At 48.7% G+C, this 15,089-nt stretch overlaps 2 protein-coding genes across 5 annotated transcripts in view; both read left to right on the forward strand.

The window, feature by feature from the left end:
- Positions 1-13,044, forward strand: part of PIP5K1A (phosphatidylinositol-4-phosphate 5-kinase type 1 alpha) — a 29,304-nt gene extending 16,260 nt beyond the window's left edge. For 2 of the 4 annotated variants that reach the window (XM_042441221.1, XM_042441223.1), the window contains exons 7-17: positions 144-443; positions 1,638-1,843; positions 2,846-2,929; positions 4,594-4,642; positions 4,803-4,887; positions 6,129-6,266; positions 6,889-7,018; positions 7,430-7,495; positions 8,264-8,333; positions 9,681-9,765; positions 10,491-13,044. In XM_042441221.1, coding sequence (XP_042297155.1) covers positions 144-443; positions 1,638-1,843; positions 2,846-2,929; positions 4,594-4,642; positions 4,803-4,887; positions 6,129-6,266; positions 6,889-7,018; positions 7,430-7,495; positions 8,264-8,333; positions 9,681-9,719 — 1,167 coding nt within the window. In that variant the 3' untranslated portion in view covers positions 9,720-9,765; positions 10,491-13,044. The remainder of the gene's footprint in view (positions 1-143; positions 444-1,637; positions 1,844-2,845; positions 2,930-4,593; positions 4,643-4,802; positions 4,888-6,128; positions 6,267-6,888; positions 7,019-7,429; positions 7,496-8,263; positions 8,334-9,680; positions 9,766-10,490) is intronic. The other 2 variants (XM_042441220.1, XM_042441222.1) reach the window with 2 other exon arrangements.
- Positions 1-15,089, forward strand: part of RPRD2 (regulation of nuclear pre-mRNA domain containing 2) — a 206,048-nt gene that overhangs the window by 153,218 nt on the left and 37,741 nt on the right.

A 15,089-nucleotide genomic window follows, 5' to 3' on the forward strand; every position in this document is an offset into this window, starting at 1 on the left:
CAACCCAAAGTGAAATGAAACATAGCCAACTGAACCAGGTCTTGTTGCTAATCTGGACGAGCCCTTCTTTCGTTTCCCACTGAAGTCGCCCTGAAGTTCTGCTCTGAGCATCCTCCCGTCTCCTTCCTTCCCGCTTTCTCCAGAACTTGAACCAAAACCCCCGGACGCTGCTGCCCAAATTCTATGGCCTCTACTGTGTTCAGGCCGGGGGCAAGAACATCCGGATTGTGGTGATGAACAACCTGCTGCCCCGCTCAGTCCGCATGCACCAGAAATACGACCTGAAGGGCTCGACCTACAAGCGCCGGGCCTCTCAGAAGGAGCGTGATAAAGTCTTCCCCACCTTCAAGGACCTGGACTTCATGCAAGATGTCTCTGAGGGGCTTTTCCTGGATGCTGACATGTACACTGCCCTCTGCAAGACCCTGCAAAGGGACTGTTTGGTAAGTTGGGCCCTCCAAAGGGACTGCAGAGACCATCTAAGACAGTTCTCTACCATAAGCACTTTCGAGAGGTGGCCATCCAACCTCTGCTTAAAGGCCTCCAAAGAAGGAAAGTCCACCACAAGCTTTTCTTGTACAGTTTGCCTTCCTTATCCATGGATTCTTTATCCCTGGATTCAACCATCCACAGCTTGAAAATATTCCAAATATATATATAAATTCCAAAAGGCAGACTTTGATTATCCCTTTTTATATAAGGGACACCATTTTACTATGCCATCCTATTTAATGGGACTTGAGTTTCCACGGATTTGGGTGTCCACAGGGGGTCCTGTAACCAAACCCCAGCAGATACCAGCTGTAATTTGAATCCATTGCTTTGTGCCCCATCCTCTGGGGCAGCAGAAAACAGATTGGGTCACAGATTGTTGCCTCCAATAAAACATGGAGACTGACTTGATTCTGCTTTCGTTTCCTATGCCTCCCTTCCTCCAAGTAGGCTTGCCAGCAACATGTGTGGTTCTCCCCACAAGTTGGTCTTCAAAACGGCCGCAGAAGGTAGGTTAGTTCGAAAGAGAAACATGAGCCCGAGATTCCCTGGTAAATCTCAATGCTGGGTGAAGGACTGAACTCAGATTAGAATGAAACAGACTAGGTGCCAGGTGAGCAGCCATGTGCATGTGTGTGTTTGTGTGTACATTCTCCTGTTGGGTTGCCAACTCCAGTAAGACCTTGTTACTGATCACCAGCTAGCTTAGATCTGAACACAGGGGCAGGCGAAGGGAGGCTTCTGATTTATATCGATCTGAAGGGTGATATTTCTTTGCTTGCTGTGTGGAGCTTGGATTGTTTTCTGGAGTGACTTGGAGCTGTTTGCTCTCTCAGTTAATAAAGAAGCACTTATGCTTTTTAAAAAGAAGCCACCAGTGTTCAGTCACTGTAGGCCCTTTTGAAGCAGGGTGTGCCACATAACAACACAGACAACTTGGCTAGGAAAGTGGAGAAGCCCTCAGGACTGGGCAGGTAGGAAATGAAAATTACACAGTTTGGCTAAAAGTAATACAACTCATCATGAAGGTCTTTGCAAAGTCAAGTCAGGTGTTGGCTTCTGACTGTCCTACCTTTGCTGTTGGGTTTTCTTTTTAATTCCCTTTCCTTTCTGTTTCTCTCCTCTCCCCGACGTGGACACCTCAGGTCTTGCAAAGCTTCAAAATCATGGATTATAGTTTATTGGTGGCAGTCCACAACTTGGACCTGGCTCAGCGGGAGCGGGCTGTAGTGGACGGGGCGGCACAAGCGGACACACGCCGGCCAGCAGCCCAGAAGGCCTTGTACTCCACGGCCATGGAGTCCATCCAAGGCGAGGCCAGGCGAGGCGGCACCATTGAAACCGACGACCAGTAAGTCTGTTGCGATTCTTTATAACAGACTGTGTGTTCAGACCCAGTTTTGCAAACAAGACCACTTCCAACAAGTGGCACAGGTACCCAAGTGATAAAGGTGATGTGTGAGGTCCAGCGGAAAGTGCAGAGAAGTCCCAGTAAGCTGAAAAGATGGTTATTTTATTAGTAAAGAAAGCCCATCATGTTTAGGCCTGTGTAAGGTTTTCCTTCCTTAGCAGCTGTTTAGAGTCAGAGTATCTAAGGGTTAAAATTATAGTTTTCATTTGTCCAGTAAATGATTTTAGAGAGTTCTTGGTTTTGAAATTTCTGAACTTTGATTCTCAATACAGATTGAACCCCATCCGAAGGGAGGAGGGACCCATTTCTCATTCTAAAACCAAACTGAATATTTATCCTCTTGGGGATGCTCCCTGTGAGCAGACAAGATAGAATGGTTTGAGTGTTGGACCCGGACTCTGGGAGGCCAGGGTTCAAATCTCCACTCACCTATGAAAACCACCTGAGTGACCTTAGACAAGTCACACCCACTCAGCCTCAGAGGAAGGCCAGGGCAAACCTGGTGTAGAGGTTTATGTGTTGGACTAGGACTCTAGGAAACCAGGGTTTAGATTTCACTGAATTGTGGAAACCATCTTCACATGAGCCATGATAGGTTTTCTGTAAGGTTGCCATATGTTGGAAACCATTGGAAGGTAGACAGCAGCAGCGACAAGGAAGCCTCACAAAGCCCTTATGTTGAGAGCTTAAGGCGAGGAGAAGAAATCCCCTCCCGAAGCCGTTGACTGGGCTGTTTTGTGCTCCGAGGCGTTTTTCAGGCTGCTACACGCGTGGGAACTCAGCCAGCCCCATGGCGGCAAGTGAGCCCAGCGCCTGGCTCTCAGGCTGCCGGCGGCTGAATCGCGGAGAGGCAGCCAGGAACGGAACGGCCCCTTGGTTTGGAACGACGCCGGCAAACTCACGTGTCCTTGTTCTGTGGCTTCCTTCCCATCTTTCGTTTAGGATGGGAGGGATCCCTGCACGGAACGCCAGGGGAGAGAGGCTTCTGATCTATGTGGGGATCATCGACGTCCTGCAGTCTTACAGGTAGGAAGCCCTTGCGCTGGGTCTGCCCCTCTGCGTTGCGTTTGCGCACGTGTTGTAAGTCACTTCGGAAAAGCAGCACATTAAACAATCTGTCCAGCTTTATCATTACAATCATCGATCAGTCCAGTTTCTGAAACTCCTTCACAGAGAGGCCAGACTGGCATCCTCCTAATTATCTTTCTGCAAGCCAGTAAAAATATGTGTTTTAAGCCACCTTGAGCCCCAAACTGGGAAGAAAGCAGTTCACATTTCCGAATCTGGACTGATCAATAATTGTGCTGATAAAGCTAGACCGATTGAGAGCTATAATAAGTACTATGCATGGAAGTAGACTGGAAAATGGAAATAGAGCACACCATCTGAAACGATGCACCTCGTAACTTTTTTACTAGTAGTAGTAATACTGTGTTTTTTATGCCCTGCCTTTTTCTCAGTTCAGGACTTAAAACAGTGTACAACAGTTAAAACAAACACAGTGACTAAATTGTCAAATTGAAACAAAGACAAAACATTAAGCTTATATTTAGAACGCAAGCAAACAACCACATCCTTTTTTCCCAGCCAGTGAAAGCTCTGGGGTAATGTGGCAGTTTCTGGCCATTTCCTAAGGACTTGAGGTGTTTCAGTTTCCTTGGGCCCAAGTCCTCCAACCTTGGTCTGTTTGGATGCTTTCAATTTGGGCCGTGGAGGGGAGGGATCTAGAAGTCCAGAGTGGCCTCCTCATAGCCCAGAAGACAAGATGGGGACATGCCTGCTCTCAGGAAGTGGCTCAACTTGCCCAAGACGCCCGTTCCAGGCAAGTCCTTGCAGATTCAGGTTGTAGCAGGAGGTTGTAACGTAGACGGAAAGTGTGCAGGTAGGGATGCGTTGTGGGATTAGGGAGGGAAGAAAGCAAGCAGGCAGGGGCTTGCTCTGGCCAGGAATTCTGGATAATCACCTTGTTTTTTGCAGACATTTCTAGGGCGGCTAACCACACACTTGGGAAGCGGAGCTAGTTTAACTACAAAGAAGGATGTCTGTATGATGTGTTGCTTGGAAAAACACATCGGGGGAAACGACACGTTGGTCTTTGAGGGAGTAAAGCTGGTTTAAAAATCCAGCAGTTGAAAAGCAGAAACAGCAGTGAGGGTAACTAGGAATAGACCAGGTGGTCTTCATGGCAGGATCTGGAGATCCAAGCCTGGTACTGTGTGCGGCTGAGATAGTTTCAGTGCCGCTTTATCATGCCTTGGAAGAAGCTCTCCTTTTTGGAAGATAACTCCAAAATTCTCCAGCCTGTTATGCCAACTGGAGGGGAATCTAGAAGTTACCAGTTTAAAACGGTATTGTCTCCAAGCTTTGAGTTTGATGGGCAAGTTTTGGCGAAAAGGATTCTTCGCACTGCTCAGCAGAAACATACCTGGCTGTTGAAAGAAGTAAACTATAGCAAGGTTTGCCTGAAGCAGAGAAGCTGGCTTTCCACTGGATTGCTAGAGCAGTGGGCTGGTGAAATGAAGTCAATGAAGGGTGCCACACTTTTTTGCCGGCGAGAGCGGCAAAAAACTTGTGGGCAAGGATCCCAAGTGTACCCTTTCCAGCTTCTTCTCCTAACCGACCACCTCCCCTTGACTTACTTTAAAATCTGCATCGGAAACTAACCTGTTCGTCCCTTTCAAATCTTTCAGGTTCCTTAAGAAGCTGGAGCATTCATGGAAAGCGCTTGTTCATGATGGGGTGAGTAGGTTGTTCTCTCTCTTGTCCAAGAGGTCCTGAGTGATTTTCCAGATAGATAGATAGATAGATAGATAGCACTCTCATCTGTTCCAAGCTGAACTGTTCTCCATTAGCCCCTGGTTATCTCTGAGTGTGCCTCTGTTTTATGGTTATCTGACAGGACACGGTGTCGGTCCACAGGCCCAGCTTCTATGCAGAAAGGTTTCAGCGCTTCATGTGCAACGTGGTGTTCAAGAAGATCCCTTGTAAGTTGCTGTTTTTAACATACTAGATTCTTTGTGGGTGGGTGACCCTCCCAGCCTTTGAGGGCGTCCTTGTGGCTGAATCCACATCAGTTTAGAATACAAGACCCCTCAAAGAGAATTAGGCGACACGTTCCAAAGAACCCCTTGAGGGAGACTCATTCTGTATTCACACTAATATGTGCACTCACTAACACAAGCACAGTTTCTGGAGATGTGAATCTCAGGGGGAGGGATACAAGGAGAAGATGTAACATCCTGCACACATCACTTTTACCAGGATCTTTGGCCTTTTGGCTCCAACAGGATGCTGAGGCGGACTCACCTTTGATCTGATTCTGCAAAGGCTGTTCTTGCTCTCCACGCCACCATCACAAGCCTCATTCTCTGATTCCATACTGGACCAAACACATTCTTCCCAGGTCCATACTTTTGAAGCTTGGCTTCATAATCTTGGCCAGGGGTGGGCTGTGTGTGGACTGCAGCTCCCGTCAGCCCCAGCCAACCTTGCCAGGAATGGGGGAGGATGAGGGTTGTATTTCCCCACATCTGGGGAGCCACACACAATCCCCATCTCTGTTCTATTCTTTATCATGAGTGGGGATTGTTCAGCCATCTTGATGTCATGGGACTGTGATTCCCAGAATTCCTTATCATTGGCTATACTGGCATAGGGCTGCTGGGAGTTGGAGTTGGGCCAGATGATTCCCACTCATCATAGAGATAACTCTGTGTGAGTCTGTACACTGTATAGAGTCCAGCTCAGCATCAGTTGCTGTGCTCCTTCAAGAAATTTCCAGCTTAGGGTGACCATAAGGTCAACCTGTGCCATAGGGTTTTCTTAGGCAGAAAATGTGTGGCTTGCCCAAGGTTACCCAGTGGGTTTCCATGGCCAAGTGACTGCAACTCCCATCAGCTCCAGCAACCATAGCCAGTGGCATAGAATGCTGGAAGCTGCACTCCCACAACATCCAGAGGTTCCACTGCTTTGCCCACTCTTGGAACTAAACTAAGAGCAGCACTTGGCATGTTCCAAGTGTCCGAATATTTCAATAGTGAGGTTTTCAGAAATGTCCTATTAAACGTGATTATTCTGCTAACTTTATAAGGGAATCTTGCATTTTGGATTCCGTCTGTGTCCTTCGGTTGTGTAGCCCTCTCTTTTCTGGATCGTTAAAAGCTGCCAATAAAGTTATTTCTGGGGTGTGAGTGTGTTTTGTGTTTTTCCCCCCTTCTTTTTAAAGTAAAATCTTCTCCTTCGAAAAAAAGCCGGTCGGGCGCAGCACCCCCTCGGCGACCAGGCCAGGCCGGACCCCCTTCGCAGGCGCAAGCCCTGTGCGAATCCAAAGTGCAGTTCACGATGGAGGCAGAGGTCGAACCAGGTTGGTAGCTTCCCCAGGAACTCCCTCCATCCCCAGAAAGGAGAAGCAAGGGGTGTGCGGATATCTTTGGGATGTTTCCTTTTAAAGTGTAATAGATAACAACTCCCAGAATCCCTAAGCAAAGATGGTTGAGATGTGAAGGCCTGGAGGGAAACTCGGGGGGGGGGGGGGACATTTAGGCAAGACTACTTCTCATCATGGCAATTCCTGGTCTTGGTTTCCTTTCCTCAGTTCTTTTGGCGACAATGGATATTTTACAAATCAATTTGTCACTGTTTTATGCATTATCCATACTTTTTATTGTACCAAAGCGTCTGTTCCCCACAGATTCATTCACAGGGATTCATGGAAATCTACTTTGAGAAGAGGGCTGTTAAAGGAGGGGGGGAGTCTGAGAAGTTCTAGTAGCCATCCATGAAATGGAAGTGGGACTTGAAAAGAACTTACATGACCAGCTCCTTTTGAACTTCACTATCCAGACCTGTCCCCTTAAATTTGGGAGGCAGAGGGAAACCTTTGGAAATCACCTTGGCCAAACCTCCTAACCGCCTGGCTATTCTTCAGCTGAGTCTGACCTCCTTGTTTTCCTTTCCCCTTCCCTTCTTCTCTTCCTTTCCTCCAGGTTCCCAGCTGGGCCGCCCCGACCTTCTCCCCCGGACTCCACCTGTTGAGGAAGCCAACAGTGACTCTGCTGCCACCACTTTGTCCAACTCCTCTCTAGGGAGCCGAGGCCACAATTCACCTGCCAACAGGTAAGCGTCCACTCAGCACCGGTGGTGCCTGGAGAATCGCATCGAAGCATGACTCTCTTGTGAGTCCAGGCTTTGCTTATATTGGTACCTATTGGTACTCTCTGAAAAGGAGATGACCAAGAGATCCAGCCTTGTTTGCAGGAGGAGGCAGGCTTGGTTTTACTAGAAGACCTCTTTTTTCCTGCCTCTGAGGCGAACATCAGTAGTTCTTCTGTGCCTTTCAAGCCAACTCTGGCTTAGGGTTTTTATGGCAAGAGAAGAGGCCTACTATTGCCTTCCTCTGACTTTCCCTGGAAATATGAACAAGTGATGGTGCCTCAAAGCCCACCCTCATTGGCAATGGGTTTTCCTTCTCCTCCCCTTGCAAAAGAAGAATGCTTTTAATCCTCCTCCATCCCCATCTCTACTTAGGTCTCAGGGAGAGATAGTTCCAGAACCGTTTCCGACCATGACGGCCCTTAGCGCCTGCACCGCTAGGTGAGAGGAAACATAGGCTAGACCAGCTTGTGCTCTAGGATTTCAGCATTTAATTTATACCAGAGATGGGTTAAGGACTCTGGAAATCCCTTGGGTTTTACACTGCTTTGAGCTTCTTCTTTTTGTGCTTCTGTAAATTTGAGGGCCCTGGATCCTTTACAGCCTTTTGTTTGGGGGTAAGTACTTTTGGGTAGGCCGGCTGAACCAAAAATATCAGGCAACACCCAGACACTCCCATCAAAAGGTCTTTCCATGGCATCCGGTTATTGACCTGAGGCAGTGCCCAGGGATACTGGGAGTTGTTGGCCTTGTGGGAGGATCGGAAAGGGTTGGCTCCACTCTTCCATGGTACTAGGAAAAGAACCTTTTGGTCCAATAAAAGCTTATTCACACATTAGAGTAACTGAAAGATTTAGCCCACGAGTGTTTTACTCTAAATCAGTGGTTCTCAACCTTCCTAAAGCTGCGACCCTTTAATACAGTTCCTCATGTTGTGGTGACCCCCAGCCATAAAACTGCAGTGTCTCAGTTCCTAAGACCATTGGAAATATGCGTTTTCCAGTCGTCTTATGTGGCCCCGTGAAAGGGTTGTTCAACCCCCAAAGGGGCCGCAACCCACAAGTTGAGAGCCGCTGGTCTAAATATTAAAAATCTTTGAAAAACGGGTCTTTTTCAAAGCAGAGTACCAGGGGAGGGGGAGATCGGAGGCAACGGGGGTTTGCGTTTCCAGTGCAATGATGGAGGGCCTGTCTCTTGATTTCCACATAGGTCAGAGAGAGAAGAATTTCTCAGTTCAGACAACTTATCTGCGGAGGTAGCTAGCTCAGCATGCTTTCAAGTAGGTGAGACCAAATCTAGACAGACCAAGAGGGAGCCGACACGCAGAGCCCCCTTAGCGATAGTGTTGAGGGGCTCAGAAACCGCTTGCCGGCTGTCAGTGGCCTGGCATCCAGTGCGCAGAGCTGGGTAAAGTTAGAAACGGGTTTCAGGAAGCGGTGACTGCATGAGGCCCTGGCGATCTGCACGGTGCCATGGCCAGCTATCCCACTTCACAACTGGAGGAGGGTTAGCCTGGCAATGGGTTGTGCAATCTCCAGCCACTGGAATATGGTCTCTGGCACAAACTGGTGTTCTGCCAAGGCCTTTGGGGCTCTTTCTATCATTGTGTGGGTGGAGAAAGGAACAATTGAGGTGCTAGCAGTTGAATCGTTGGGTCTTCCTCAATCTGTTAGCCTACAACTCACAGAAGGCTGAGCTTGGCTAAGCCGACAAAGCCTGGCACGTAGGCACTAAGGAAAGAGGGAAGGATAGGGAAACTGGCGTGATTGGGGCACGGGAGTGGCTTTCTTGCGGGAGATGCCCATTTTCCTTACCTTCTGATGTTTCTGCCAAGAGGCAGGGATGGATATCAGGAGACCTGCTGTCTGTGTTTGTCTAGACGGCACTGAAATGTTCAGGTCACGAATGGGCACAGTGCCATTTTGGCCAGAAGCATATCCACCTCCTTCATTAGTCACAGATCCTGCCATCTCTCTGCTAGAAGAGGCAGCGTTTGCCCAGCTGTATTCCTCTCCCTTCTCTGCCTCCAAACCTCTTTAACTCCTAAAACCTAGTGTGGTACAAGCTGCATGCAGCTTAAAAAGAGATGGGTCGCGCAAGTGAGCCATGCTGCTCTCACCCCACCATCTGGAAGCCAAAGGGGGTCAAATGCTTGACACGGGTGGTAGATTTCCTTGTAGCAAGACGCCATAGTGAACTGCGGCAATGGTCTTTCCATAATTCATCCAGATGAATCCTGTACTCTCACCATAGTGTACCAGTCTGTAATTCAGGAAAAAGAGGCACTCTCCAGAAAGCCAGGGGTTCAAGGAAAGGTGTAGCAGAGGGGAAGCATGGAGCCCAGTCTGTCGGTATCTGAACCGGGAGGTGAATGCCATTGGGTCCAAATGGACCTCACTAGCCAGGTGGAGGTGGGGCAACCCTGAGGTTTTTCGGGTGGACGGGACACCTTCCCTCTTTAACTATTCCTCTGTGATCTGCTAGCTTTCTGCTTTAGGGGCTGCTGTTGCTTATGCCGCAACCATCCCTCTGTTAGCGCTGCTGAACACAGATGGGGCCCTTATGCAATGTGTGAATGCTCCACAAATGAGAGAAAGACAAATGCCTTCTTCTCTGTTTCCTCCAGTGCTTCTCCAGGACCCTCCGCGCCAGGAAGGCCGTCTGAGCTGACGGAGCACTTCGAAGAGTTGCCAGAGACAGAGATCAGCTTTGTAAGTGTTCCCTTGCCTAAACCACCCATGCCAGAGTCTGCCTTAGCTTCAGGAAAAGGAGAGGAGCCCTATTTGGATGACGTCGCTGCGGTGTAGTCCCATAAGGGCACCATTGCACAGAGTTACCAGGCCTCAAACCTTGAAGGGATCCCTGCCACCTTCCTTTATGCCTAAAGACCTACTGCCTAGTCTCTGGCTGTAAACAGAGCTTGGCAAAGTTTCCTATCTTTGGATTGGCTTTGGGAGGGGTTCTAGGAGTTGTAGCCCCCCAAAAAGGGAACTTTTCAAAAGCAGCGGTGGGCATAGGACGGCCCCCAAGACTGTGGATACACCTCCATGTTTGTGGCCCCTGAAGTTGTCCACCAGGTCCCTCAGCTCCTCCTAATGTTTAAAAAGGATGGTCTGAAAAATGGTCCAAACCACGGAGAAACAATGCCCCTTCCCCAAATTCATGAAAATGGGCAAAAATCCCTCTCCCTGCTCTCATAGGCACCCAGAACGTCATGCTCCTACCTTCAAACGTATCTTGGTTTCCTTTTGCAGTCCTTCTCAAAATGGTGACTTGAGGTCAAGTTGCCATTTTGTGAGGGGCTGCAGGAGGACAGGTACTTTGGCTTGCCAAATGACGGCTCTTTTTCTCCATCAGTCCTCCTCTGCTGTAGTGTACGCCACCTTTTTGGTTGTCCTTGGCTCTTAACGTCAATCTTCTTCTTTATTTTTTCCAGTGAAAGACCCAGGGGAACGGTTCCTTTCTCCCCCTCCTTTTTTTACACACAAGCGGAAGACTTTCTCTGCGCTTCGCCCGGTTGGAGGGCTGGCGAATCTCCCGCTGGTTCCCCGCTAGACCACCGATATCTTGGGACTCTTCCTAGTTGGTTTGGGGTCTGAACGGACCAGAAGGCTCAGCTGCGTCACGCATGGATATGTTGAAACCTCCTCGACCCAGGTACCCCCCAACTTGGGTGAAGGGACGCTCGCCCCCCGAGCGCGGCGGGGGTCCGAGAGACCACGATTTGAGAAGGGGCTGGCGTTCTTCCGTATGGCCAGAAACCCGAAACGGAGGCGGCGCATTCGAACGGAGCTCCTTTGGACACCGCAAACCGCCTCTCCTCTTTCCAAGAGGAGTGGAATTAGCACCGGGGGATTGTGTGTGTGTGTGTTGGTGTTGCAAAATATGAACAATATCTTTTGTATTGTGGTTTAAACTGGGTTCCCTCCCTTCCCAGGTTGCCATATCAGGGTGGTTGCTTGTTTTAAGTTTTAGGCCAAGATTTTGAATCGACGCAACTAAGAGTCTAAGGAGGAGATGGGGTTTTTTTCGGTCTCCTTTTTGAAGGGGAGCCGTACGGAAAGGTTTTTGGGGTGGAAGGAAGCTGCACCGTTTCCCATCTTGAATTAAAACCAAAACCAGGGGCTGCTCCTCGCCTTCAGAAGCTGTTACAAGGAAAGGGGGTCTCCTCTTTGGTCCCTTTATATCCCCAAATTTTTGGTGGTGGTTTTAAACCGCTGTGCATCTGCTCCGAAGCTGCCAAGAACAGCAAGCCTTTAGGGTTTTACACATGGACCAAACTTTTCCCTTCCTTCCCCTTCGTAAGCGAGGAAGGCTATTCCCATTTTCGCAGTATTAAAGCCCTTTAAAGGGCTCAGATGTTTCCTTTTTTTAAAATAATAATCTAAATTCACTGGTTTCTGTTGGGATTTTTAAATATAGATATATATCTATATTGCTCAGATCCTTTGAGTCTTTCCAATGCTTTTCATTATCTCGAAATGGCCAGCTCTTTGCTTCCTCTCTCCTTTTCAATCTAGTTTGGATTCCCCCCCCCCTTTTAAAACCATTTCACTGGTTTATTTGTTTAAAGATCGCCAACCGTTTGGACGGCGTTTGGGAGATGACCGTCATCGGTGCCGCTTTTATCTCCCTGCGTTCAAAGGATGTGCATCGTGCCGATAACGTTTTTTAAAAATAGGAAAATATATAGTCTACTTTTTTAGGAAAAAGGAGATAAACTATAGCCTTTCCTCCCCAACAATAGTTTTATATCTTCTTTTGGTCTACAAAGACGAGGTGCAAAGTGCTAGTAAAGAGGCAGGGTCTTTTTCCCCCCTTTTAGCTTTTTATGTCCAGCTGAGACTAAACTGCCTCTCTCCAAACTTGAAGCGAAAGAAAAGGATGTTTCGTTGGGGGGGTCTTTGCATTTGTTCAGAGAACGTCAGAAGGTGAAATCGCCATCCCTCGCCTTCTCGGAGTCTTATCCTAGGGCCGGCGTCGCTTGCGATCGCCAAAAGCTGTTTTAAACCGGCATCCGAAGACGCTGCTCCGATCCAAACCTGGGCGCCAAGTCTCCGTTGCAAACCAAACCTCGGTGCCGAAAACGGGGCGTGCCGGGGGTTTCTCCTCAAAGCAGGGTTTAAGAAATCAGGGACAATGTCGGGGATGCCCCAGGCATTCATAGTTTGTTCTATTTTTGTAGTTTAAAAGGTTAGCGCAATGTTGCGGAGGGTAGACAACGCACGCAATGCAACGCAGGAAGGGACTTGGTTCTCTTCCGGTGACTTTTTCAACATCAGGCTCACAATTTGGAGGTCTTTTCCTGACTTTAAAACACAGCCTTTCCTCTTCTCTCCCAGTTCTTCCCATCCTCTGAGTTATATTTAAGTAACTTGTCTATATTAGACACCCTTCGGTGAACGTCCCCCACAATTCTCTATTTTTGTCCCGCGGGAAGGAAAAGGACGCAAGTGCGTCAGTTGGGCTTTTGTCGTTATATAATAATAATTATTATTATTTTTCACAATGTTAACTATTTATGAAGTTGTATTTAAGGATTAGCTCTTTTAAGGGGCGGACTTCTCTTTCTATAGCGCATCATTATAGGCCTTGCTTCGGAAAGGATTTGAAGGAAACAGCAAGCGGAGATGGTTTTATTTTTGGAAGAAGAAGAAGAAGGAGAGAAAAAAGACTGGCGCTGAGTTGTGTAGTTTCTAGTCGCGAAAGGAGTAGCGGGACGCAGAAACAGGAATCGGAAACATCGGGCGGAGGCGCTGGGAGTGCGCAAAACATCTCTCCATCTCGGCCGCGTCGTGTTGTGGGTTTTTGTCGCTTGGTCGCCTGTGCCGCTGCCGCTTCTTTCTTTTTCCACGGACGCTGGGTTCTGCCCCCACTTCGCCCATCGCTTCCCAAGAAAACGCGCGTGGACGGTTTTCTGGCCTCGTCGCCCGACGTGCACCGTGCATTACGCGACTCCGTTGAATAAAGTTCTCTTTGGTTCTTTTTCTCCCGAGAGTCATGGACTGTTCAATTGTAGGCCGCTGTTTTAGTCAACTGGGGAACACCTTACTAGGCATATATAGCTCCTCCAGTGTAACTCTATGGTCGACTTTAACCAAAAGCTGCACTGAAGGACCCATAGAGATTCCTAGGGAGAACACTTGCCTGGGCATTTGTGGCTCCTCCAGTGCAATTCAATGGTCAATGGCTGGCCGATTGTGACCACAGAGTTGCACTAGAGGACCTACAGAGAACACTCTATTAGGCCTTTGTAGCTCCTCCAGTGCAACTCTATGGTCAGTGTCTATCGGACGTTGACCACAGAGTTGCCCGGAGGACCTAGAGATTCCTAGAAAGGCATCCTGTCTGTTGGACATTGACCACAGAGTTGCCTGGAGGACCTAGAGATTCCTAGAGAGGCATCCTCTCAGGTCTAAAAACATGCTGTTTTTGTCATTTGCGTTTTTTCCACATTCATGGGGGTCCTGTGCCCCTAACCCCAGCGAATGTGGGGGGGGGGGGATTAGTGTAAATCTTGCCCCTTGGTGTGAAGAAGCAGTTGTATTCCATGGGCACAAAAAGAGGGTCCCAGAAGGCCCCCTAGTTCAGACAAGGACTTTTTCCAACCACAGATGCCCTGCTTCCACTTGGCACCAAGCCCTGCAACCCTCCATCCTCCCGATGCCAATGCTGCTGAAAAGCCTTACAGCTGGACAGAGGATGAGGAAGGCAAAGGCCCTTGGCTTTGCCAACGGAGGAGTACCTCTGTGGTTGGCACGTTCATGGGCAGAAAGCGGTCTCTGGACCCATCTGGGCACTGGCCCCAGGTTCCCTGGGACTGCAAAGTGAGGAAAGGGGCTCCAGAGGCCATCTCTTTATGGAGGAACCCCTGGCATCTTATTTATTTATATATATTGGCATTGCCGAAGAGAGCTTGGAAAAGTCCCACTTCTGCAGGAAGAGGGCTTCCAGAGTGGCTGGGGGCCATAATGCAGTGGCACTAAACCAGTGGTCCCCAAATGGTGCCCTTTAATTGATTTTGGTCTTCAGCTCCCAGGAGGAGCCTCTCAGCCATGTTGGGATTTTGGGAGCTGAAGTCCACAGTCCCTTAAAGGGCACAGTTTGAGGACCATGATGCACTAAATGCTCCAAGTTGCATTTCCCAAATCCCCAAAACAATTGGGGTTCCCCCATTGGAGATGGGATGCTGAGAGAGACCACCAGATGGCGCTCCAGGACAGAAGTCGGTGAGAAGCCCAAAGAGGCTGCAGTGTCCTGAGTATCCACAAGAGGGCGCCCTTGTATTAGGAATGTTCTATACTGTACTGTATTGATAAAACCGAAGTCTATGAGGACTCAGGTGATTTCCCCATTGGCTCCCCATTCCTGAGGGGCGTGGCCTCCTTCCCTTTACCTGAGCCTTCCTCCACTCCCATTGGCTGCCTATTCCCGAGGGTCCCTCCATTGATGCCAATGCTGCTAGAAAGCCTTACAGCTGGACAGAGGACGAGGAAAGAAAGGGCCCTTGGCACTTCCATGGGCAGAAAGGGGTCTCTGGGCCCATCTGGACCCCTAGGAAGGCTGCAAAGGGGCTCCAGAGTCGGAAGGCTATTCTTTTTAATACAAGAGGGCGCCCTTGTCTTAGGAATTCTTTATTAGCCACATCTTGTTACACTGTAGTCTATGGGTAAAGCCTTTGAGCCTCACTGAAGAAAGAAGTTGGCAGCAGGAGCTTCCCTAGGCTCCAGTCTTACCTCCTCAGATGCATATATATATATATATATATATATGTATCTCAGGATGCCAACTTCTCTCTTTCAGTGAGTCTCAAAGGTGCCATAAAATATCTAATTATTATTGTTATTATTATTATATCTGAAGAAATCTGGCCCCCAAAATTAGCCCTTTAGGGTCTCCGCTTTGGCCCTCTAGGCCTTTGAGACTCCAACTCCCATGATTCCTGAACAATGAGCCTAGTGACTGAGGCTTCTGGGAGTTGGAGTCCAATAAAACCCAAAGGTTGAGAGGCGGGGCTTCCCTGGAGGGTGTTGTC

The sequence above is a fragment of the Sceloporus undulatus genome, chromosome 9 (assembly GCF_019175285.1).
Source record: "Sceloporus undulatus isolate JIND9_A2432 ecotype Alabama chromosome 9, SceUnd_v1.1, whole genome shotgun sequence".
Lineage (NCBI taxonomy): Eukaryota > Metazoa > Chordata > Lepidosauria > Squamata > Phrynosomatidae > Sceloporus > Sceloporus undulatus.